We start from the raw sequence: 23,948 nt of genomic DNA, 5'->3' as shown, positions 1-23,948 counted from the left end.
AGGAAGGGATGGCAACCCTCAGTAGGACACCTGTACACATTTTTTAACAGAAGGTGGAATACGAAGAGGCCAAGCTCCAAACATTGAACCTCAGAGAAGGAGAACAACCCAAGGAAATATGGATAGGAGATGATTGGGACCCAGTATTGAAAGCAGCAGCCTTGAGAATCTTCTTGGAGTATAAGGACATTTTTGCTTGGACGTACAAAGACTTGAAAGGAGTACCTCTAGAACTGTGTCCATCAAATCCCATTGGTACTCAAAGCAAGACCAGTACGGAAAAGACCTTACAGAATGAATAAAAACTATGCAAAAAGGGTCAGAGAAGAAATCACGAAGATAGAAGCAAAGATAATATTCAAAGTACAAATGAGTGAATGGGTATCTCCTATAGTCATATCACTCAAGAAGGATGGTGCTCAAATTCGAATATGTGTAGATTTCAAATGTTTGAACACAGTAATAATAAAAGACCCATTTCCCATTCCGTTCATGAATAGCATCTTGGAGGAGGCAGTCAGTCATGAGATGTATTCCTTCATGGACGGATTTTCAAGATACAATTAGATTAGCATTGTGGAGGAACTTAAACTAAAAACTACATTTGTGGTTGAAGACGGGGTATATGCCTATAATAGGATGCCCTTAAGGATAATACTACATATCTTTGATGGAATGTCTGTGGGAAATTTGAAAGCATTCCTAGATGACTGGTTGGTCTATAGTGGGCAGAAGCAACACCTCAAAATTCTGGGGGAATGCATGGAGAAATGTCGAAGAGCAAGATTAGCTCTCAATCCGAAAAAATGCAAGTTCATGGTTCCACATGGGAGGTTGCTTGGCCATATTGTGTGCAAAGAAGGATTGAAGAAAAATCTTGATAAGATCAAGGTGATTTTGGAAATCGAAGCGTCATCCAATGTAACAGGTATTAAGTCATTTCCAGGTCATGCAAGATAATATAGAAGATTTATAAAAGGATTTGCCAAAGTATCAATGCCATTAGAAAGATTAACTAGGAAAGGCAAGTGGTTTGAGTGGAAGGAGCAGGAAGAGGCCTTCCAAGAACTGAAGAAAAGATTGGGTGGGGCCCCTATTCTCATATATCTAGACTAGGACAAAGAATTCAGTGTCCATGTTGATGCCTCCAATTATGCAATAGGTGCCACTTTGGCACAAATAGGGAAGGAAGGGCTGGATCATCCTGTATATTTTGCAAGCAGACTTTTGTCTAAAGCAGAGCGTAACTACAGTACCACAAAGAGGGAAGCATTATGTATGGTGTATGCAGTGCAGAAATTCAGACATTGCTTACTAGCTACACCCTTTACATTTTTTTTGACCACCAAGCACTAATGTATTTAGTGAATAAACTAGTGATTCAAGGGAGTGTAAGTAGATGGCTAATTCTACTACAAGAATTTAAATTTAAAATTATAGTAAGGCCGGGAAAATCTCATGTGATTGTTGATCAGTTGTCAAGGATTAAGCTAGGGGAAGCTTCGGGTAGTGGGTTGTGTGAGGATTTTCCAGATGCACACTTATTTGAGATTGCACTATTACCTCAATGGTACGAAAAAATTGGACACTACTTATCAATAGAAACCTTTCCGAAGGAAATGCCTACAGCAAAAAGGAGAAAAAATTGCCTTAAAAAGTAACACATTCCAACTAATTGAAGGGTTATTATACAAAATGGGACTGAACGGAATATTGTGATGTGTAATGGAGGAAGAAATTCCAGGGGTCTTGAGTGAGGCCCATGAAGGACTAGTGGGAGGTCACATGGGACCAGATGCTACGGTAAGGAAGGTACTTTTGGGAGGACTATGGTGGCCGACATTGTTTGCAGATGCAAGGGAATGGGTATTGAGTTGTGATACTTGTCAAAGAGTAGGAAGGCTACTCAAAAGAGACTTCATGCCATTATGCCCTTACCCGTAAGAAAAAGTCATTGGTGTAAGTACATAGTGGTGGTTTTAAGATTTCATAATTAGATTTATATTAATCCTTTATTTATATATATAAATATATAAATGGTCTTGCAAATATATTTATATATTCTTGTATTATTTAAATAAGCCTTGAAGTATTAAATACTTTGTCGTCACGATTTTAATATCGGTGATTGTAATATATTTCTATCTAATGCAAATGGGACAATATCGACGTGACATATATATGAACTAAAGTGAGGCGGCAAGAACAAAAGCGTAACCCCTCAATATATCAGTCAGAGACAAAAGGTGTACGATGAAGTTAGACGACGGATAAACATTGATCATCCAATGCAAAGATCGGTCACAATAAAAGACAAACATAGAATGACTAGTTCTTTACCCTGCGATATTAGAGTACCTAAACACCTTAGTAATGTGGAAGCCGAATACGAGCATCATGCTTGGACATAAGGAGATATAACCAAGACTTTTAATTTATGATTAAGATACACAATTTCTTATGTACATTTATATATATAATAATATTTAATCAATGAATTTATAAATAAACTTTGACTTATCATATATATTAAAGATATAGAAAGATAATATATATAAATATATATATATATATATAATATTTAAACAAAGAGTTTGATCTTTTTGTCCGACTAAAGCTATAAAACATTAACACTCCCTCTTAGCAAGGGAGGATAAACACAAGACAAATATTACACCATTGGTAATATTAGGAATCTAAGCATATCTCAAACAATTTCCATCATTTAATATCACATATGATACCAAGAGTATTGATCTCCAAAATATCAACATATGGTATTCATCAATTACTCAAACTAGGGTAAGATATCGCATTTGATATCAAGAGTCTTGATCTCCCAGAATATCAAAATCTGATATTCATTAAGTACTCAAAAAACAAAGTTTAGATATCACATTTGATATCAAGAGTATTGACCTCCCAAAATATTAATGATATCCACCACTTACTCAAAACGTTTAGATATCACATTTGATATCAAGAGTATTGGCCTCCTAGAATATCAATGATATTCACCAAGTACTCTAAGAGTAATGGCCTCCCAGAATGTTGAGATGCAAGACATTCACCATTTACTCAATTTATTTGATCTCATAATACAAGTTTATTGTAAGATCATCACCTTACAACAACTTCTCCAATTACAAGTGACATCATTTGGAAGTCGTCACTTCCTCATGATGTACATAGGGGATAGGCCCATAAAAGTCACAAGGTCATAGTCCTCTTGACTGTGACAACTTCTGATCATTAAAGAAACCATCTCAACATGGTTTACTCCCTCTTAATCAATAAAATCAAGTTTACTAAGGTTAACCAAATAGCTTCCTCAGTCTTCTCCCTCTGAAAGATAAAGGTGACTCCTCATTGAATTCCCTCTTCCTATAGTACATTTTAAAACAGAAAGGTCAAAGCACATAGCTTACATGAGAAGTAAATACTATTAAGGATAGAGTAATTTATTTCATATTCTAAGACTCCACCTTAGAATTATAACAAACTAAATTTACTTAGAGAAGCATTTAACATTTATTTACATTACATGAATATAATAAAGAACTCCGCCTTAATTCAATATTTCACTCATGTTAAGGATACTTAGAAGTTCCTTTTAGAATGGATGTTTCTCTAATTCTACATCATAATCACTGACTTTGGCGAAAGTTGCTTGATGTTTCAATCTATCAGGACATTTAAAGGCAGAGTGACCATAGTTGTCACATCTAAAACATTGCCTCTTAGAGCAATCTACATGCCTTCTTTTCCTTTTGAAATTTGGTTTCTTCCTTTTATCAACATGAGTTGAAAGAGCATGAAGATCACTTCCAGTAGAAGTATCATCTTGTAATATTAACATACTTTCCTCTTGAACACAATCATCCTTAAGTCGACCAAGTTTGGGAAGTTTGGATCGAGCACATACTCCTTGTCGGAAGGTTTTCCATGATTGAGGTAATCCTCTTAGAGCTATCATGGTTAATTCCTTTTCATCATAAACGTGACCATTTTTAGAGAGTTGGTTCCTTAGTTCAATTATCCTCATGAAATAGGATGCAATAGTTTCTCCTTTGTTCATCTTAATGTTGGAGAGACTGTCTTTCAAATTTAGGATTCTCGTTGTATTGTTTATCTCAAACATTTCTTCAAGTGTTTTAAGCATTTCGTGTGCAGTGTCTAGTTCAGAAATAATAGGGAGTAGATGATCCTTAACTCCATCCACAACCAATTTCATGGCTCCAGCATTGTCTTTTTCCCACTTATTTAATTCATCATTTCCTTTTGGCGGTTGGTCAGGTTTTTCTATGAATTGTTTGAGGTCATTATCTTTTAAGGTTACCTTCATTCGTAATTTTCATGCTGCATAATTTGAGTCGCCTTCGAGTCTATCTTCAACTTTGATACCACTAACAATTTTGAATGGTAAAGAATTTTAGTGCAAAAAATAAATAAATATAAATCTAATGGGGATCGAGTTTCAGACCTGCTCTGATACCATATTAAGATTTCATTTTTAGATTTATATAAATCCTTTATTTATATATATAAATATATAAATGGTCTTGCAAATATATTTATATATTCTTGTATTACTTATAAGCCTTGAAGTATTAAATACTTTGCCGTCAACCTTTTAATATCGGTGATTGTAATATATTTCTATCTAATGTAAATGGGACAATATCGATGTGACATAGATATGAACTAAAGTGAGGCGGCAAGAACAAAAGACGTGACCCCTAAATATATCGGTCAAAGACAAAAGGTGTATGATGAAGTCAGACAATGGATACACATCGATCATCCAATGCAAAGATCGGTCATGATAAAAGACAAAACATAGAATATGACCAGTTCTTTACCCTGCGATATTACAATACCTAAACACCTTAGTAACGTGGAAGCCAAATATGAGCATCATGCTTGGACATAAGGAGATATAACCAAGACTTTTAATCTATGATTAAGATACACAATTTCTTATGTACATTTATATATATAATAATATTTAATCAATGAATTTATAAATAAACTTTTACTTATCATATATATTAAAGATATAGAAAGATAATATATATAATATTTAAACAAAGAGTTTGATCTTTTTATCCGACTAAAGCTATAAAACATTAACAGGTGACAATAGAGTACTGAACAAAATGGGCCGAAGTACGAGCTCTTCGAGACAATACTACTCCCAGCACGGCCATGTTTTTGTACGAGCAAATAGTCACTAGATTCAAGATTCCACTCCAGCTAAGAAGTGACTGAGGAGTACATTTTGTCAATCATACCATTAGAAGGATGACAAGTATAAAAATTTTCATTCTTTATCCAGTCCTTATTATCCAAGAGCAAATGGCCAACTGTAGGCTACGAACAAAGTAATAGTGGCAATCCTATATAAAACTTGTGGAGTCAAAGGGCACAATTGGGAAGGGAAAATCCCGGCAGTGGTCTAGGCATACAAGACCCCATATAAGGCCATTATTGGACATACCCCCTTTTTGTAATGATCCCATCTTTTGGCCTTCACGTTCTCCAAAGTCTAAGTGGAGGATAAGAAGAAATTAAATTAATTTCTTATAAAGTCATTCAATTAAAATTAAAAGGTGGCTTTATATTTAATTAATTTAATTAATTATTGTATTACAAAGGAGATGCGTCTAGAGTGTGTATTAATTATTGGAAAGGTGGAAGCCTCTAGAAGCACAATTAATTATTGCAAGAGAGGAGTTTCTAGAGAGTGCATTAATTATTGGAAAGGGGAAGCTTCTAGCACTTGCAATTAATTAATGTTTTAGTTCTTTCTACAAGGGTGAAGGAATAGGATAAATAGGGGTGAGAGTCTCATTGTTTAGCATGGGATTATTGTATCGGATGATTGTGTACTGCATTTGATAAGAGTTTGGATGTGTGAATCACATATCTTTCTTGGCATTAGAGGACGTTCATCCTCTTTTGTAACATTCTAGACGTCATTCCCTTAGGGTTTGGCCTTTGGAATACATCTCTTTGTACTTGATTGCAGCATTTTTAGAATTAATATAATTTCAGCCTTGGTTCAGCTTTTGGGCATTCCTAGTTGTCCATTACAGTGGTATCAGAGCTTCCTTGCAAAGTCTTTCATAAATTTATAACCGATGGGTGCCCATTACAGTGGTATCAGAGCTGTTAGTCCTGCCATCCTGTGGAGATCTTATAGATAGCCGGATAGAGGGAAAAGTGTTTGACAAAATGTATATCAATCCAGATCAAGAAAATGTAATATTTAGATTACTGAGTACATTAGAGAAGGGGCGTCGTATGCAACAGGAGCAAAATAGGCGAATGGATATGATGTTGCAACTTATGGCAAAAAAGATGGACATCAACATTGACGATTTGTATGTTGCTCCAAAGCAGAAGGTAGTTGATTCTTCAAATGGGATCGAGACACCACCGGGCTATGCTATTGGTGATAGTCAGGAGTCCACATATGAAGCTTTGTCAGGGGATGGCGATGCAACAATGATGGGATTAGAAGAATGCGAGGATACTGTCATATCAACAGCCACTTCTGTGTCCGTTGAACCATCCAACAAGGAGTTTAGTAGTATGCATGCAGTTGTAGATATGTGCTTTGATGATCATTGTACACCTATTATTGCTAATGAGGTGAGTAATATAGTGACAGAGTCATATTATACTATTGATCAACAAAGTGTTGATGTTCACTTCTGCAATAGTACTATGTTCAACATGGATGCCACATTGTCTTATGATAATTTGATGTTTGCGATCGATATTGATCACTCTCCTGAGTGGAGTTGGGCTTTGTTTTCACCATCTACAAAGATTCGGTTTTGTGTTGCAGCAGTTGGGAAGAAGAGATTTCATAGATCTTCTATGGAGCCGCCTTCCGGTGACATCCAAACTTATACTTCATCAGCACAAGTTTTGGGAGCTAACTTGCAGGACATGTGGTTGGTCCTAATGATGTTCATTTTTAGTTTGTTTAACTTCCATATGGATATCACATATTGGGATCCAGGTGGAGGTTGGAGTCCATTATGTTACTTAATTGCTTGAGGACAAGCAATTTCAAGGAGGGCGGATTTGTAATGATCCCATCTTTTGGCCTTCACGTTCTCCAAAGTCTAAGTGGAGGATAAGAAGAAATTAAATTAATTTCTTATAAAGTCATTCAATTAAAATTAAAAGGTGGCTTTATATTTAATTAATTTAATTAATTATTGTATTACAAAGGAGATGCGTCTAGAGTGTGTATTAATTATTGGAAAGGTGGAAGCCTCTAGAAGCACAATTAATTATTGCAAGAGAGGAGTTTCTAGAGAGTGCATTAATTATTGGAAGGGGGAAGCTTCTAGCACTTGCAATTAATTAATGTTTTAGTTCTTTCTACAAGGGTGAAGGAATAGGATAAATAGGGGTGAGAGTCTCATTGTTTAGCATGGGATTATTGTATCGGATGATTGTTTATTGCATTTGATAAGAGTTTGGATGTGTGAATCACATATCTTTCTTGGCATTAGAGGACGTTCATCCTCTCTTGTAACATTCTAGACGTCATTCCCTTAGGGTTTGGCCTTTGGAATACATCTCTTTGTACTTGATTGCAGCATTTTTAGAATTAATATAATTTCAGCCTTGGTTCAGCTTTTGGGCATTCCTGGGTGTCCATTACAGTGGTATCAGAGCTTCCTTGCAAAGTCTTTCATAAATTTATAAGCGGTGGGTGCCCATTACACTTTTTCCTTGTGTATGGACAGGAGGCCGTAGTGCCAATGGAACATGTAGTACCAAGCTTATGGGTGGCAGTCGAAAGCAGGTTGGGGGATGAGGAGAGCCTCAAGGAGGGACTATGTATCTTACTCAAACTGGATGAAAGGAGGACATTTGCTCAATGGAGTCCAGAAGTGGCCCAGCAAAGGCAAAAATTTTGGCATGACAAGCATTTAAAGAAAATGGATTTTAAACAAGGACAATTGATACTAAGATACAATGGAGAAAATGAAATAAAACCAAGAAAATTTAAGGTCCGATGGCTAGGACCATTTAAAATATCAGAGATAAAGGAGAATGGAGCAATAAAGTTATCTACTTTGGATAACAAACCTATCAAAGACCTAGTAAATGGGTCTAAGTTAAAAACATATGAGACACGAAATAAAGTGGCAAGTAGCTATTTTATAAATATAAAAGAGAAAAAAGGACGAAAAGCAAAAAGAGAAAAAACCGAACCAAGTCCGTATAAAGAGAGGGAGTCACAAAACATTAACCAAAACATTACCTGGAGAAACAGAGAAGGAATTGCTAAAGAAGGAAGTGAGACAGGAAATTGACAGAGAGGAAATTGCAGAGATAGCCATATGGATTGCTGGACTGGAGGGAAGAGTGGCCATACGGACAACTGTACAAGAAGGAAGGGCGGTTGTATAAGGAAAGGTGGTCGTACGAACAGTACGGAAGGGTACCCAAGAAAGCTGTACAACAGCAGGGCATCACCAAATCAATTCCGTACGGGAACAAGATAGAGTTCGACATCACCAGATTAATTTTGTACGGGAACAAGATAGAATACTACATCACCAACTCATATCCCTATGGAACCCAGGCAAAGTACGGCATTTTCAAAATTCATCTGAACATGGCAACATATGGCAAAAACCAGTAAACTTCGTACGACTTCCAGCAGTTCCATCCACATTTGTACGAGTTCCATCCACATCTATACGGTATTTATTCACACTTGTATGGCATCAAAGGCAATTATTTTCATCCGTACAGGCACCCATACAGCAAGGAGACATAAGGAATAATTTCGTATGGTGAGGGGGCATAAGGAGTAATTCTGTACGGTAGGTAGAGGTAGCCGTACGGCAACAGTTTGGAGGAGTACGGCAGATAGAGGTACAACAACAATCTGGAGGAGTATGGCAAATAGAGGTACAGTATAAGTCTGCAGGAGTAAGGCATATAGAGGTACGGCAAAAATAGGCATTCCTAGTAGAACACGTAGAAGTTAGTTGCAAGCCATCAATTCAGAAGGATGGTTGATACAAGTGGCATATACATTCAGTTCAAAAGATCTAGGAACTAGCACAACAACACAAAATGGTGAAACTAAGAATTGGAAATCTGAGCAAGGGAAACATTATCAACTCCAAAAAGAAGAAATCTGCGGCATTGCAAGCAAAGGAGGTGAGGAAGATGCCAGGCACAAAAAATCACCATCACTGCTGAAAATATTACATTTGAAAGTGTGATGGGAAGTGAGTGAGGGACTTGGTGGGAAAAAGCAGCAGCAGACCATCCTCTAAAGAAAGCATTATGTATAGCAGAGGTAGATAAAATCATTTTCATGCCCATTTTTGAATTAGAAGAGTTCTTGTCTATATTATGAAATTTAGTCACAGGGTATGAGAAATCAGTCATAAATCTACAGTACAACATTTCCAGCAACAGGTGACAGTTTCTTATGCGGCAGAAGAAATAAGTAGGGTTTTCGGAATTCCTAATAGAGGGCAAGAAGTGGAAAAAAATTCTATGACGGTAGAAGACAAGAAAAAATGGTTGAAATTAATATGCCAAAGGGATCTTACAAGCCTAGAATGGGAAGGAATCTTGAAGAACAGTCGGGGTCTGAAGAAAATCGTCATAGCAAATGAGGAATGGCGCTGTGTGGTAGATTTGGTTAAAAGAAAGCTCACTGTGGGCAGCCGTACTTCTGACATTGCCCTCTAGATGTTACCTACAGGGGAGGGATTATACAAAGGGCAGACATATAACTGGGCTAAATTTCTTTCTGATAGGCTTCGAGAATTCATGGAGTAGCGAACACCAGGGGACACTGGTACCAGCTAGCAGAAGGGAACTTTACAAGCCAGCTATGACCTATTGGTTCCATCTGGATACCGTGGACGTGGGATCCCACAATGGAGGTGAACCTAAGAAAAAGAAACCGAAATAAATCGTAGTGATCAAAGAAGCAAAAGAGGAAGAGGATGATGAAAGTTTAGAACCAAAAGGCAGCGATATGGATTCATCCTCCTCTAACTCACAGGAGGCGGAGATCCAACTAAGTCATCTGCAGGGGACTCCACAAGCAGTGACGTTTTTACCCCCCACAGAGGGACCACTTCTGGCCGGGGTAGCAGAACCTCCTGAACTTTACCAGAAACCACTTAGTGATTCCGACGGAGTTGAGGCAGCAGATACTTCTAACCCAAATCAAGCGGAAGTTAAGGAAGGAACAGGTAGCAGGCAAAAAATTCCGACATGGGGGGCTTCTAGGTTATCAGTTCCAAAGATGGCATTACTCAATTTTGAACAGCCCTCCTGTACTAAAGTCATGGATTTGAGGTGTCATACAAAGTGTGCCCATAAAGTGAGGTTACAAACACCTCTTGGTCCTGAAGTAGTCCATCCAATTGCTTTTGTGGTACAACTAGGAGGAGAGGAGAAAACTGGAAACGTTCACACCTAGAGTAGCATGGTGACACTAGCTGGTGCAGATGTGATTAATACCATCCTAGAGGAAGTGGACAAGTTACTTGAAGAGGAACGCATGGCGTCTTCACCCATAGAGACAGCTGTTGAGGAGTAGGTTGAGATACAAAGTGAGCACGGGGAACCACCAAACACAACCTCTTTTGCAATCAAGGCCGAACTGTTCCTCGCTGAGCTTCATGCCATGGAGTAATCTACTCAGAAGACTATGGAGCAGGCCAGGGCTCAGAATCTGGAAACTATCATCAAGGCAACAGAGGCCTTGGCCACCTTTATGTAGACTGACTGTCATGCAGATTAGGGACTACTGGAACAAGGTGGCTATTCAGAGGAGGAGATGGCGACTACATGGATGGGCAGCTCTATCATTTCCATGGGACGAGAACAATTGCCTCTCATAGAGGTGCTGACAGCAATGGAGGTTGCCTTTCAGGGAATTTTTTTTTAACTTCAAAAGGAAAAACACCTAGCTAAAGTTTGGGGGCTAGAAAGGAAGAGTCTTCAACTGTAGTGGCAACGGAGAAGGTTGCTATGTAGGAAGACTGGAACAAAGAAAAAGGCAAATTGGAGAGCAAGGTCGCTGCTGCAAAAACAAAAAAGATGGATGCATTACGGGAATTGCAAGACGTTCCGACAAAGCAAAAGATAGCTGAGCGAGACCTGCAACGGCTAAGGGGAACTCTGAGCACAAGGATTTCCTCCCATCCTTCCTCTTGAAGTCACAGTTTTTTTTTTGGTTTCATGTTCTACAGTCGTTTGGAAGACAACTTTTTTTGGGGGGGTAGATGTAGTCGAAATAAAGTAACTATTATGTTAGTACTTGTTAAAGCTAGCTGGGTTGGGTAGTTAGGTGGTGAGGAAATGCGTTGGTTGGTTTCCAACTAACCGACTCTTCTATAAAAATCTGGAACATTGGTATTGTACGTATGTTGGTTTTTGGTATTAATAAAGGAATCATATCCTTGCCTACTGGTATTGTGGTATGAATGGTGTATGTTAGGTTTTATTTCATATGTATCAATTGAACTATTCTATGTGATTAGCATATCTCTGTATCCATGAAACTTGAGTGATATTTCCACCCTACAGAAAACCATCCCAAAATGATGTGTAATTCAATTTAAAAACCCTATTTATAAGTAAGAAGTACCCCCACCTGTATATATACACACTTGCATCTCATTTCCATATCAAATACTTGCATTTCATTACCTACAGTGCTCAAGAAAAACCTGTAATTCATCTATTTCCCCATTTTAATAGTCAATTCCTTCCATTTTCCATCAAGGTTTGACTGTCCAACATGCTTAGCTCCAAATATGCATAGTTCTAGCTTGGAAGAAAGATTTGTGATTTCTCCTCTCTACCCGTATGATCTACCCAATCAACAGATCATGGAATTGGCCGTACTTTGCAAATAGATTCCAAGACTCTTAGAGTGGCACAAGGCAAGCACAATCACATGTTTGATCCATACAAGGAAAAAGATGAGCAATGGAATGATTGCGGGTTTAGATGCTTTCAAGATAGAGATAGAGAAAAATGTTGAAAAGATGTTTTGTGATGTTGAATGATCCAAAATGCAAGTTCTTGCTCGAAGATGTTTTCACCAAATCAATCATTAAGCATCTTGTAGCAACCTGAAGATCGAAAAAGGATGGTGTAGGAGTTGTGTCTTGCCAGGCAGTTTATTTTCATCATGCATTTTGTAATTTTTTTATTGAAAAAATACATGTAATTGAGAAACAAGTTGTAAGCAAGTGATCTTTGCACCTGCAAAGTCACTGCATGCAATCAAGTTACAGGTCATGTACATTAAGACTTGTAGTTTGAATAAGTCAAGGTTAGTTAGGGAATAGGTATAAGTTTGTTCGGTTTCTCCTACCTTTCTCACTCAGCCCCTCATTAATGTATCCTAGGATGCCTTAAGACCCATATAGAAGGGAGCCTAATAGTAAATTTCATCTTTTGGTAGTGCAAGAAAACTCTGCTAGTTTCTATATGCACTCTAAGATTTTGAGCTTGGATGTAAATTAAATTGTTTTAATAAAAAAGGCAGGTTGCTTTGAGACTTTGTATCAATCTAAACTGTGATGTGACAACATTTTCCTGAGTTGATTGTGAGTTTTATGCTTTTTTTCAAGAGGGATTTGAACTCAATCTTGCAGACTTTGAATTGCATATTGTGTTTAAAGTTATAATCTAGTTCTAGATTTGGTCTTGTAGACTTTAAGTGGCTTTTCAAATCTAATACTCAAGCAAAGGAATAGCTTGCAGACTTTGTGCTGCTTCGTTTTCTTTGTCTATGCATGAGAGGTGAAATATGTGTTGGAGACTTTGAGCTGCAGATGTGTTTCATTTCTTGTCCTTAAAATCTTAGGAGTCATGGAAAGACCCTGCGCTTTCATGAGCTTCTCGATTACATAAAATGCTAGTATGCTAAAGGTTTATCTTACATCTAATCATTTGTTTATCGGGATTATTGCTCCAACAAATACTTTGTAAGTAAATTACACGATTGCTTTAAGATTGTATTGCAATAGTAACATCTATTCCGAGATAACAAAGAATGATGAATGTCTTGCCCTAATTTAGCTTAATGTAAATAGTAACTAGGTGTTTTGTTGAATCCACTAGAAATAAGAGGGGGAAGCCTTCCCTAAGAAGTAGGCAAGACTTTGTCTCACATGTTGTGGTTAGAACCACTATCTTGCAATTGATCCTAAAAACTAATAATTGCAAAACATCTATAATTTTGTCAGCTGTCATCATAGTGACTTACAAAATTTCCACCCAATAAATCTTATTTCTTCAAGTTTGGACAATATTGGTATAAGAGACAAATTATGTTGAGGAAGCATAGCTAGTTGGGTCAAGTAGATAGCAACTTGAAGGGCACAAAAGAAAGCATCGATCAAAATAACAACTTTATATACCAATCAAAGAACAATCGTTGTTATGAAACACTTGAAAATACACAAGGGTGAAAACACTAGACCCAAGTTGTAGAAGTTGGAACTTCCGAGCATAAAGGACATGAAAAAATTGAGGCTAAGGCCAAATATTATTGTTGTGGGAGTTTTTAACTTCGAAGTTCACCAATTTGTAAAAGGTCACATGCCAATTGGCAAATGCCAAGCAAAGAAAAATTGCTATTTTTTTTAGAAATTACGAACAAAATGTATAAACATAACCTCACTTGGGTAGATTACTATTGGGTCACAAGCAAAGAATCCATCAAAATCACAAGTTAGGTTATTAGTCATGTGTGTGTACTTGACAAAAAAGACTGTATTTTAGGCAAAGTGGGCGAAGCCACATATACTAGTAGGTGAGAGAGGAATTTAAGACCTCCTATATGGAGGTCACCCTAGTTCACCACTAGACCACAGATGGGCTCTCTAACAAAAAAGGTTGTGTTATTATGTTTCAATAATATGGATTATCCAACTATGTATTAATGTTTCATCATCCTTGGATAGTTATAAGTGTCGATTAGTTGGTGGTTGTTTTCCTCTTGGCAACCATGTAATGTCCCCTTTTTGGCTATGCAAGGACAATCACTATGATCTCCCTTTCTAGCTATATTAACATAATATGAATTGATGTATATGACAGAAGACAATGAAATAACAATGCGACTATAATATATATTTAGTGCAAAATGACAATATCTTTATAATTATAATGTTTGTTATACAACTGTGAATCTTGATACCGATAATTGGAAAACTTGATATGCAGTTGAGATTCATACATTGACAAATATCTCTTATTACTTGAAGTGATAGAATGATTGAACAGACAATAGTTATCAATGCTTCTTGTTTCTGATAAAGTCACTTAATATATGCAATGTCTAAAAATGATATCGCTACAGCGATATGGTTGCCATCTCTAATCTCTAAGTAAGTCATTGCAAAAACAATGATGGTTGTGTCTAATATAATCAATAAAGTTATGCACTGCAGAGACGTGTAATGTTTCCTTGTCAACTTCCCTCCCATAGTTGGATTGTTAGTGTATGAATCTGGTGATTGCTCCCTTCCCAATGCTGCTAGCCACCAATCCAAGTGACCATATGGTGCACAGGTGTAGATGTTCATACAATGTTAGTTTTGTATGGTGTTTTTAGGTGGGATCCAAACTAGTCGTATGGTGTGTGGAATGAGGACAGACTGGCTGTATGGTAAACTAGCCGTACAGTGTTTGGTAAGGACAGACAGGCTGTACAATGTATGGGTGATGACAGACTGGCCGTAAGTAGTAAGTTGGACATTGTGAGAGTCTAGTAACGTACGGTGAAGTTGGAGTGGAAACAATATGCTGGAGATAGTCGAACACACTTTTCAATACACAAACAATAATATATATGAATGTAGTCCGAACACGAATATATTCCAGAAATTGTGTAACTTATAACAATAATGATGCTCTAATTTGCCACATCCGAGCCAGGAAATGAAGTGATGGAATAGGATGAGAGTTGAATCCCATCGAAACCACAAGAGCCAAATAGGGCAGATCATTCACTTCTGAAATGGCGAACGATCCAGAACTCCAACAGGAATTCGCAATACAAAGAAATAATCTAAAATCGCATACCAACTACTATCTACATGTTGTGCTTATATACGCGTCGAGGAAACTTTTTGAGGGTTTACAAAGATAGTCGACGGCCACACCTACCTACGGAAACAATAAAAAATGGGTCCAAGATAGACTAAATCAATCGACCCATTAATAAAGGTTTGATTAATTATTTATTTTATGATGGGAATATTAAAATATCCAAATTGCAAACACACTGAGATAATATAGAAAAGGTACATCAAACATAAAATAGAACTTATATCGCAATGAATTATAGATTAAATTTGCAGACAAGGGTGGTGCTCCAACTTGCTAGATCCGAGCCAAGTAATACACCAACAGAATAGGGTGAGGGATGAATCCCACCAAAACTGGAATACCCAAGTAGGGAAGGTCTTTCACTTCTGAAATGGCGAACAAAGAATCCCAACTAGAATCTGCAATATAAGAAAATATTATCCAAATTGCATACCAACTACTACATCTATGTCGTGCTCAAAATACCCTTCGAAAAAACTTTCCAAGGCTTTACAAAGATAGCCAACGGCCACACTTACCTACAGAAACAATAAAAAAATCAGTCCGAGATATACTAAATCAATTGGCCCATTAAAAAAGGTTTGATTAATTATTTATTTATGATGGGAACTTTACAGTCCTCCCATCCATACTTTGCTTGTCCTCAAGAAAATGCAATGTCGGATGCTACAAAATGTGTTCACCCTCCCAAGTCATGTCATCCAACGGTAAGTGTTTCCATTGTACCAAGTATTCCTTCAAAGAACGGTTCCGCAAGGTCATCTCACATACATCAATGATCTCAGTCGGTTCCAATATGAGCTTCCCTTCTTCATTGAGCGTCGGAAGGTTTGCAATTATTGTGATGTTATGTCCCACAACTTTCTTCAGGCAGGAGACACGAACAATGTTATAAATGTGGTTTTCTTCTGGAAGTTCCAGCTCATAGATGACTTCACCAATGCGGCGAGCTACATGATAAGGGCCATAAAACCGTGTCCTCAATTTTTCTTTCCCTTTTTCCTTCAATGAGAACTACTTGTATGGTTGGAGTTTAAGACAAACCAAGTGTAATGTCCCCATTTTTAGCAGGTTCCTGCAGTTGGCGAGGTTAGTTTACCATCGCGACCCTCATGAGCTAACAGTAAGATTTGAGGGTCTTAGTTGTGTGGTTATAGGTTTTCCAATAGCCTATGGTGTGTTTTGGCTCCATTTAAGGGACTTACTATTTATAGTAAGCCAATATGTTGGTTCCAATGAGCTCAGTTGACATAGAGAAGTTGGAGGATGCTCTCAGTTTTAATTTTGGGGTTCCAGTTTGGGCTCTAAGAATCTTGGAGGGAGCATCTATTTATAGTAAGTCACCCTGTCAAGTTCATTCGTTGTCTTTCATCATCAAGATCACTTTGGTGTTCTCAGATTTTGATTATGATGCTTCTTCAGTTGTTTTTGGAAGATGGATGAATTATTATTATTCATCCAAATACGATGAGGTTGCTATTTTTGTTAGTGTTGTTAGTTGGTCACCTCAATATCATATCTCATTAGAACCGGAACGAAAAGTTTTAAATCATGGGAATAAGAAGCAGTGGTCTTAGTGTCAGAATTTGAAGTTATGGTGAAAAAGGTCATTTTCAGAGCTAAAAGCAATTAATAAATTAGTTTATAGTGGCAGTTTATTATGCTTTAATGCATAGTTGGAAAACTCGCCAAATGGAAAAACTCGCCAAGCCCCCCAAAAGTTTAATCGGGAAAAACTCGGCGATTTAAAAAAAAAAACTCGGGAAAAACTCGGGAACTTAAAAAACCGCTGAAATTTAATTAAAAATACATTTATTTTGCAAAATTTAATGAGAAGATGCATCTAATAAGTTAATTAAAGACAATACAAAAGAAAGAAACAAAGTTTAGATATATATAAATGCTAATGCGTACAAAATTGCATTCTCATGCAGAATGCTCATGGTAGGAAGCAAAATAGTAAATTACTAAATAGTTTCAATCTGTCAAACTAGAAGTAAATACTAAAAGTCTAAAAACATCAATGCAATGTCAATCACATCTTCCTCTTTCCACTTGCACTAGCAGGAAAGCGAGGGGGTCTAGTCCAAAAGAAGTGCCCTGCACTGGGATAGGGCGTGAGCTACGTGACTGTGAACTCTGTGGCTGTGCCCCCTCGCTCGACATCCCTACTGACTGGCTCGGCATCCTAGAAGAGGATGCATCTCCTCCTAATGGTAATGCCTGATCCTCGCCTGAATCATCATCATCCTCGTCCTCATCCTCAATGTCATCCATAGTGAACTGAAAATCAGTGTCAGCCTCCCCCTCCATGGCCTGTCTCTCCAAATCAGCGATCTCATCTGGTGTAAACAATGGACTTGGCTCCTGTGCTGTCCAATCAGAATAAGGATCTATCTCATCTAGATCAAGCGGACCAGGTAGTTCTAACAGCTGTGACTTTTTTATGCGCAACTTAAGATTATAGTGCACATAAACAAGGTTATTAAGCCGTTTTTGAGTCATTCTGTTTCTTTTCTTTGTATGGATGGACTCAAATAAGCTCCAATTGCACTCACAATGGGATGAGCTACAAGGTTGGGATAGGACTCTGAGAGCAAATTTCCTTAAATTGGGGGTATTGCCACCCCAACTTGCCCACCAAGCATCTGCAAAACAAAATTTAAAAAGTTATAAAGCAATAAAAAACAAAACCAGAAGCACAACTTATCAATTAGCAAAAGTTTTAAAGTTTGACGCTTTACCTGGTGCTTGAGTAGATCTTGCTCTCTTTGCTAGCATAGAAGAGAACAAAGGACCCCTTGATTCCACATAGATTTGTTGTTCGGTCACAATAAGGTTTCTCTCCTCTTCACTTGATATCATTCTCTCAATGCATTTAGAGAGACCTTCCATGACCTCTCCATTAGGATCTGAGTAGGAATCATCAGCCCTAAAACAAATAGAAAATGATATCAAGTCTTACTACACAACCTTAAAAAGTAAAGTAAAATAAAGACTTATTAAAATCTCAACTTCAAGGACAATCAATTATCATAGTACCTGAATTTGGGATTGAGGAAGTAGCCTGCTGCATGAATAGGTTGGTGGAGCATATTGTTCCACCTCCTATCAATTATTTCCCAAATGGGGTCAAATCTGAGACTGTCCCCGTGATAGTAACTTCTAACAGCCTCTTTCGCCCTATCCATGGCCTCATAAAGACCTCCCAATGGGGATTGCTGCCCATCACATGTGCGCAAGACTAGAACCAGGGGCAGAGACATCTACATTTGAAATTTGAAAAATACAAATTAGTTAATAACATAGTAAGTTATGAATTGAAAATGAAACTTGAATACACTAAAAATATAATGAAGTTACCTCCACAATCTCCTTAGCCTTTGCAAAAAAGCTATCATCAAAGACTATTCGTGCCATAGCTTCTCCTTCGGGCTTCTTTGAGTAAGGTGAAGCAACCCAATCAGCACACACAAACATTTGCTTCAAAGCCAATATGTGGTCAAGAATACTTTGCAACGTCAAGAAGACCGTTGCAAACCTTGTCATAGCAGGTCTTATCAAATCTTTGCCTTTAGTGGCTTTTCTCATCAAACTGAGAACCCATGGGTGATTATAGATATATTTCGTGACTCGCCTAGCATCTTCCACAACTGGACTCACCCAATCAAGTTTTCCTATGTCTTCCAAAAGAAGGTCAAGGACATGTGCTGCACAAGGTGACCAAAAAAGTGTGGGATGCCTCTCTTGGAGGATTCTACCTAAAAGATTAGCAAAAAATCAATAATCAGTAACAAACTTTCCATATTTAGTATTTACAAATTACATCAAATCTAAATTGAATAATACCATAGCATTACATTCATGATTCATATTGATTCAAATATAAAAAATTAAATCTACCTGCTGCCACATATGCTACTGCATTATCTGTGATTATTTGCACCACATTCTCTATTCCCACCTCCATGACAACATTCTCCAACATTAAAGCCAATGTGGCTGCATTTTTCACTTTGTTGGAGGCATCGACAGATTTCCAAAACACCACATCATCTTTGCAACCAATCAAGAAGTCAATAATGGTTCTACTTCTTCCATCTGTCCACCCATCAGATAAAATGGTGCAGCCATACTTCTTCCACTCTTTCTTTTGGTCTTCTATCAACAATCTTGCCCTACCAACCGCTTTGTCAAGCAACCTACAAAATTTAAGTGTAATATTAAATAAAGTGTAAGTGTTAGTAAAAAATTAAGAAATAAGTTATAACAATTAAGATTTAAAATATAACAATGAACTAAAGTGAATCTCAATTATTTACAATTACTAAATAGTAAAATACTAACCTTCCACTCATATCCTTGCGATTAGGCGGCTTGTACCCTTTGCCTGATATTGTCATTGCATTCACCATATTGACCCAATAGGGACTATCAGCGGCATTCATTGAGATATTGTTGAAAAACCAAAAATCAGCTGCTGCAATATCAGTTTGCTCATGCACCTCCTTAAACCATGCAGTGCCCTCTAATGATGGTTGTGCTCCAGGTGTGTTCCTGGGCACAAAATAACCACCTATCCCTGATGGGGATCTGGATGGTGATGATGAAGAAGTAGGAGATGTAGAAGAAGTGGAACAGGTAAAAGAGAAATTTTGTTTGCGGATCCGTGGGCCACGAAGAGATCCTGGTATGTTCTCAAGTGCTTCTTCTTCCTCTTGCATATCAAAAGGAGCTCCTTCAGATTCAGCTATGGCTGCCCTCATAGCTATTTTTGCCCTCTCCCTATTCAATTTTTTCTCTTCAGCAGCTGCAAGTAGGGCATGGATGAATCTTTTTTCTTCATCAGTTACCTTGAGACAAGGATTTGAGCCATGTTTCTTTATGCCTGCAAGGTGGTATTTGAGGCGGGTTATGCCTCCAGAAATAATTCTCTCACAGGGAATGCATATCACCTTCCCAATATCATTTGGATTTGGAGCTTCATAGGCATACCGCCATGCCTTATCTCTTGCATTTTTAGGCCGAGTGCCTATATATCCAGATGGGCATGGTGTTTGTGGCCACTCTTCTTGTGGGTTTGTCATTTTTTTTAATGGTTGACCGCTGCCCTACACATAAATATATAGAGAAATGAATAAACAAAGTTAGAACTTAGAAGCTAGGGTTTCAAATGATTCAAACTTCAAACTTGAACCATATCCTTAGCAAACAACAAACTTCAACCATATCCTTAGAAGCTAGGGTTTCAAATGATCCAAAATGATTTTAAATGATTTGAAAACATTTACAAAAAACAACAAAAACAAAAGAACATTTGTTATAAAACTATAAACAGTTTTCAAACTATGATAAGATGAACATACCTGGAAAGAAATTTGTCTTCTAAAATCGGTTAGAATCCTCTACAATCCACTCAAATCCGCCTTGAATCACTTGCAATCAACCAAGAATGCCTCCAAACCTTCTTCTCTTCACTCCTCAAGGTTCTAAACAATGCAAATACAAGAAAGAATGAGAAAAAACACACTCACTGCCGCTTAAATCCGTCACAGGCCGCGTTCACCAGTAAATCGCGAGTTTTTAGGAAAAACTTGCCGAGTACTCGCCGATTACTCGGCGAGTTTTTACCAGATTGCCGAGTTTTTAAATCGGCGAGTTAACTAGTTAAAAACTCGCCGAGCTAGAAAACTCGGCGAGTTTTAAATCTATGCTTTAATGTTGTGTGTGGGAAGCTTCTTAAATGAAGTTCATTTGGGAAACTTTGTGCCATTTGGCGCTTATAAATAAGAACTCATTCATTGGGAAAGACACGATTGATTATATATTTGACTTTTTGCCTTTGTGGCTTCTTCCTGGGTTCTTAACTATATGCCCTTGCTAATGTATAAGGGTTGAAAATTCTGAAAATTGTTGTTGAGGTATAACTAAGATTGTCTAACTTCTCTACTATCATCACTGTATCTGAGAAGTATTTTTATTCCACTGCTGAAGTATAGTTGATTTGTTATTCGCTTGATTCTCCTACTGTGCCCACTGTGTCTAAGGAGATGGATATTCTGAAGGTCAATTAATTGCCACTGTTGGGCAATTAAAGAAGGACCGATCTGGTTATAGTGACAATTGAGATCGAAATTTTGCAAGTGCATGTGGACTGAGTCTCAAACTTGGATGCCGTTTTGGTATTGCTAGTGTTCGGGGTCAATAATTATGGCCAGGAAACGGCCAAGCTTATTCCTTGTGATATCGTGAGCCATTTGTGGAATGAGTTTGAAGCCAAACGTCAAACATTTCCTGCTGTCGTTGAAATTGGGGTCAGGTTTATCTAAATAAACATTGGACGTGGGCTCTTTGGTTGCATTAGGAGTTAGAGGTAGCACTCATGGGATATCATTGCTACGTTGGACACATTCATTGTTGTTTGGCAGCACCTACAAATACATACAGCAACTAGGTTTTTTCTAAAGGTTGTAACAGAATTAAGTTGTTCAAAGATGCTTGCTTAACAATAAAATCCGACATAATTTGGAGTTGTTTGTATGATCATAATACTCTCCTTGTGTTATCATATACTTTGCAAGAATTTAGCAAATCTAGTTTTTTTTAAAGAAATTGAAAATAGAAAAACGGAAATTTGTTCATTAGTTGATCAAGACTTGCAGAGGAAAACCAAGGGTTTTTACAGTGGTATCAAAGCGGTTTCCTGCTAGCCTGCAGGAATTGAGCTCGGTTTTTATTTTGTTCGATGCCGACTTTGAAGATTTCCAGATCCGATTCCTAGAGTGACCAGCACTTTAACTTCTCTACCTATGGCTAGACATAATACTGGCAGTTCTAGAAGTCAATGGAGTAATGAGGAAGTTAGCATAAAAATGAACGCCTTGTAGGAGAGTATGGAGAAACTTAAGCTTCATCAACAGAGGTTGGCGAAGAGTTTTTCGAATCCACCGACAATTGAGAGGCCAATGAGGTATATGGTTTTTGCCTTTAGAAGGCCAACATTGAGGTTACAAGGGAGGAAGCTTGAGTTTTTCCCTACAGGTGTCCATGATGTTGATGTTCCTTTATTTAGTACGACACCTGCTAGTCCTATCCGCAGTATTGATGATGGACTAGTTTCGCAAGGACATGTGAATGTGCCCATGATGGATAGCAGCACTAAGCTTTAGTAGGTTGAAGCTCCCAGAGTAGTCAATATGATTAGTTCAAAGGTGGTTGATGTAGTTGTCACTAACTGTTCAGACACTCCCGAGGAGGGAGTTGTTATTAGAGACTTATATGTCAGCTATTGTAGTGTTGCTCCAGTGCATGAGGCAATTGCTTCCTTAGGTGGGACCGAGGCATGTATGGAGTCACCCAATTGTGATGTTGATGATCTAGGTGTTACAGTGGAGTTACTAGATGTGGGTTCATGTTCTAGTATTATTGATTCACAGCTTGATGTTGAGTCATGTATGCAAAGTCAAGTGTTAGCAGTTGAGGCTTTATTGGGAGATGTGGATGCAGATAGTATGGACACATCTAATTATCCATTCGATGATGCTATGAGCTACACTGGGTATGATACCCCTTGTCAAATATTGGGTGATGACTCCAAGGAGTTTTTGGATAGATCTCAAGATCAATGTTTGCAAGATTTTACTATTGAGGTGGAAGCTGAGACATGCGAGGAGATTGATATTGCAAGGGCTTCCATTTCTTCAGATGAGGAGTTGGTTGAGGTACATAGTAGTTGTATCTCGGATGTGGAATTTTGCAAGGATGATAGCACACATATGAGTGAGCTTGAGGTGGGCAATTCTAGTTCAGTTTCCTATCACAGTGCAATTAGTGTGATAGAGAGCTTGTGTAGGAGTCAGGGGTTACAGAGGCATCATGTGACCAGTCAACTGAAGGTGGGTGAAAGTGGCATTTCTTTAGCTCTTGGGTAGCATGATGATGTCTGTCAGATGCTAGCTACATCTTCGGGTGCTCCTATGTCTGATGAGCACAGTGATAGTACTCTGTCTCTAGAAGAGGTTCATGCACTTCGAGAGGCTGTCAGGATCTTGAAGCATAATTACTAGAAGCTAGTTGTTGACCGAGATTACCTTCTGGAGTGGGGAAGCACCTGTCATGAGACATTGTTAGAGAAAGAGGAGGAGGTTGTGGAGCTCACCCAAGAGCTTGAGGTGACTGTGGACTCTCTTCAGTGTACTCAATGGGCACTTCAAGAGTCACAATCACGACTGGATGAGGTGACCGTGGAGTTGGAGCATGTTTGGACCACACCAGCCCCAGATCCAGTTGAGTTGTATATTGTGGTTGGTGGTGAGTTTTCTTCTATGGTTGGGGATGATGGGCATGATGATGTGGCTGACACATCGGTCCAAGATATGGGTGCAATAGGTACGGAGGAGATGAGAGTATCAGGGGAGTTGGGCTCTTATGCTGATTTGCTTCCTTCTGCTAGAAGTGAATCTATTTCTTCGTCTCATATAGTTGATAGCACTAGACAGTTGGTAGTGCAACATTTTTAGAGGGATCAGCTATGGGTTGCGGGGGAGCAAGTGGATGCTTCCACATATAATTTCTACTACACACAGTCCTTCATGGAGTATCTATTGGAGAGTTTAGATATGAGGGAGGATTCATTTAGAGTGTCTAAGGGTACTCTCATCCAAGGCTCTCGTGCTATTCAAAGGTTAGTGGGAAAGATTGTAGAGACTCTGTCTACTATGCTTCCCCACAGGGATTTTGAGGTTGGGTTTTTTGAGAGGGTTGCCCAAAATCAACCAATAGTATGGAGTCAAAGATTAGAGCCA

At 38.0% G+C, this 23,948-nt stretch overlaps 2 protein-coding genes across 2 annotated transcripts in view; both read right to left on the bottom strand.

Annotated features, from left to right (window-relative positions):
- Nucleotides 1-23,948, bottom strand: part of LOC149573276 (gamma-glutamyl hydrolase 1-like) — a 168,311-nt gene that overhangs the window by 21,983 nt on the left and 122,380 nt on the right. The gene's annotated exons all lie outside the window — the stretch shown is intronic.
- LOC149573278 (uncharacterized) lies at nucleotides 15,561-20,433 on the bottom strand. Its single transcript, XM_089812311.1, has 8 exons — nucleotides 19,492-20,433; nucleotides 19,048-19,346; nucleotides 18,508-18,905; nucleotides 18,187-18,410; nucleotides 17,889-18,076; nucleotides 17,184-17,792; nucleotides 15,871-16,094; nucleotides 15,561-15,662 (listed from the first exon to the last, which is right to left on the bottom strand). Exons 1-8 carry the CDS (start codon nucleotides 20,229-20,231, stop codon nucleotides 15,561-15,563), a joined length of 2,784 nt encoding a protein of 927 aa, XP_089668437.1. The 5' UTR covers nucleotides 20,232-20,433.

The sequence above is a fragment of the Cupressus sempervirens genome, chromosome 2, assembly GCF_028749045.1.
Source record: "Cupressus sempervirens isolate cs-2001-9-10 chromosome 2, ASM2874904v1, whole genome shotgun sequence".
Lineage (NCBI taxonomy): Eukaryota > Viridiplantae > Streptophyta > Pinopsida > Cupressales > Cupressaceae > Cupressus > Cupressus sempervirens.
The sequence above is the reverse complement of the archived record's forward strand: the minus strand, read 5'-3'. Positions and strand labels throughout refer to the sequence as shown.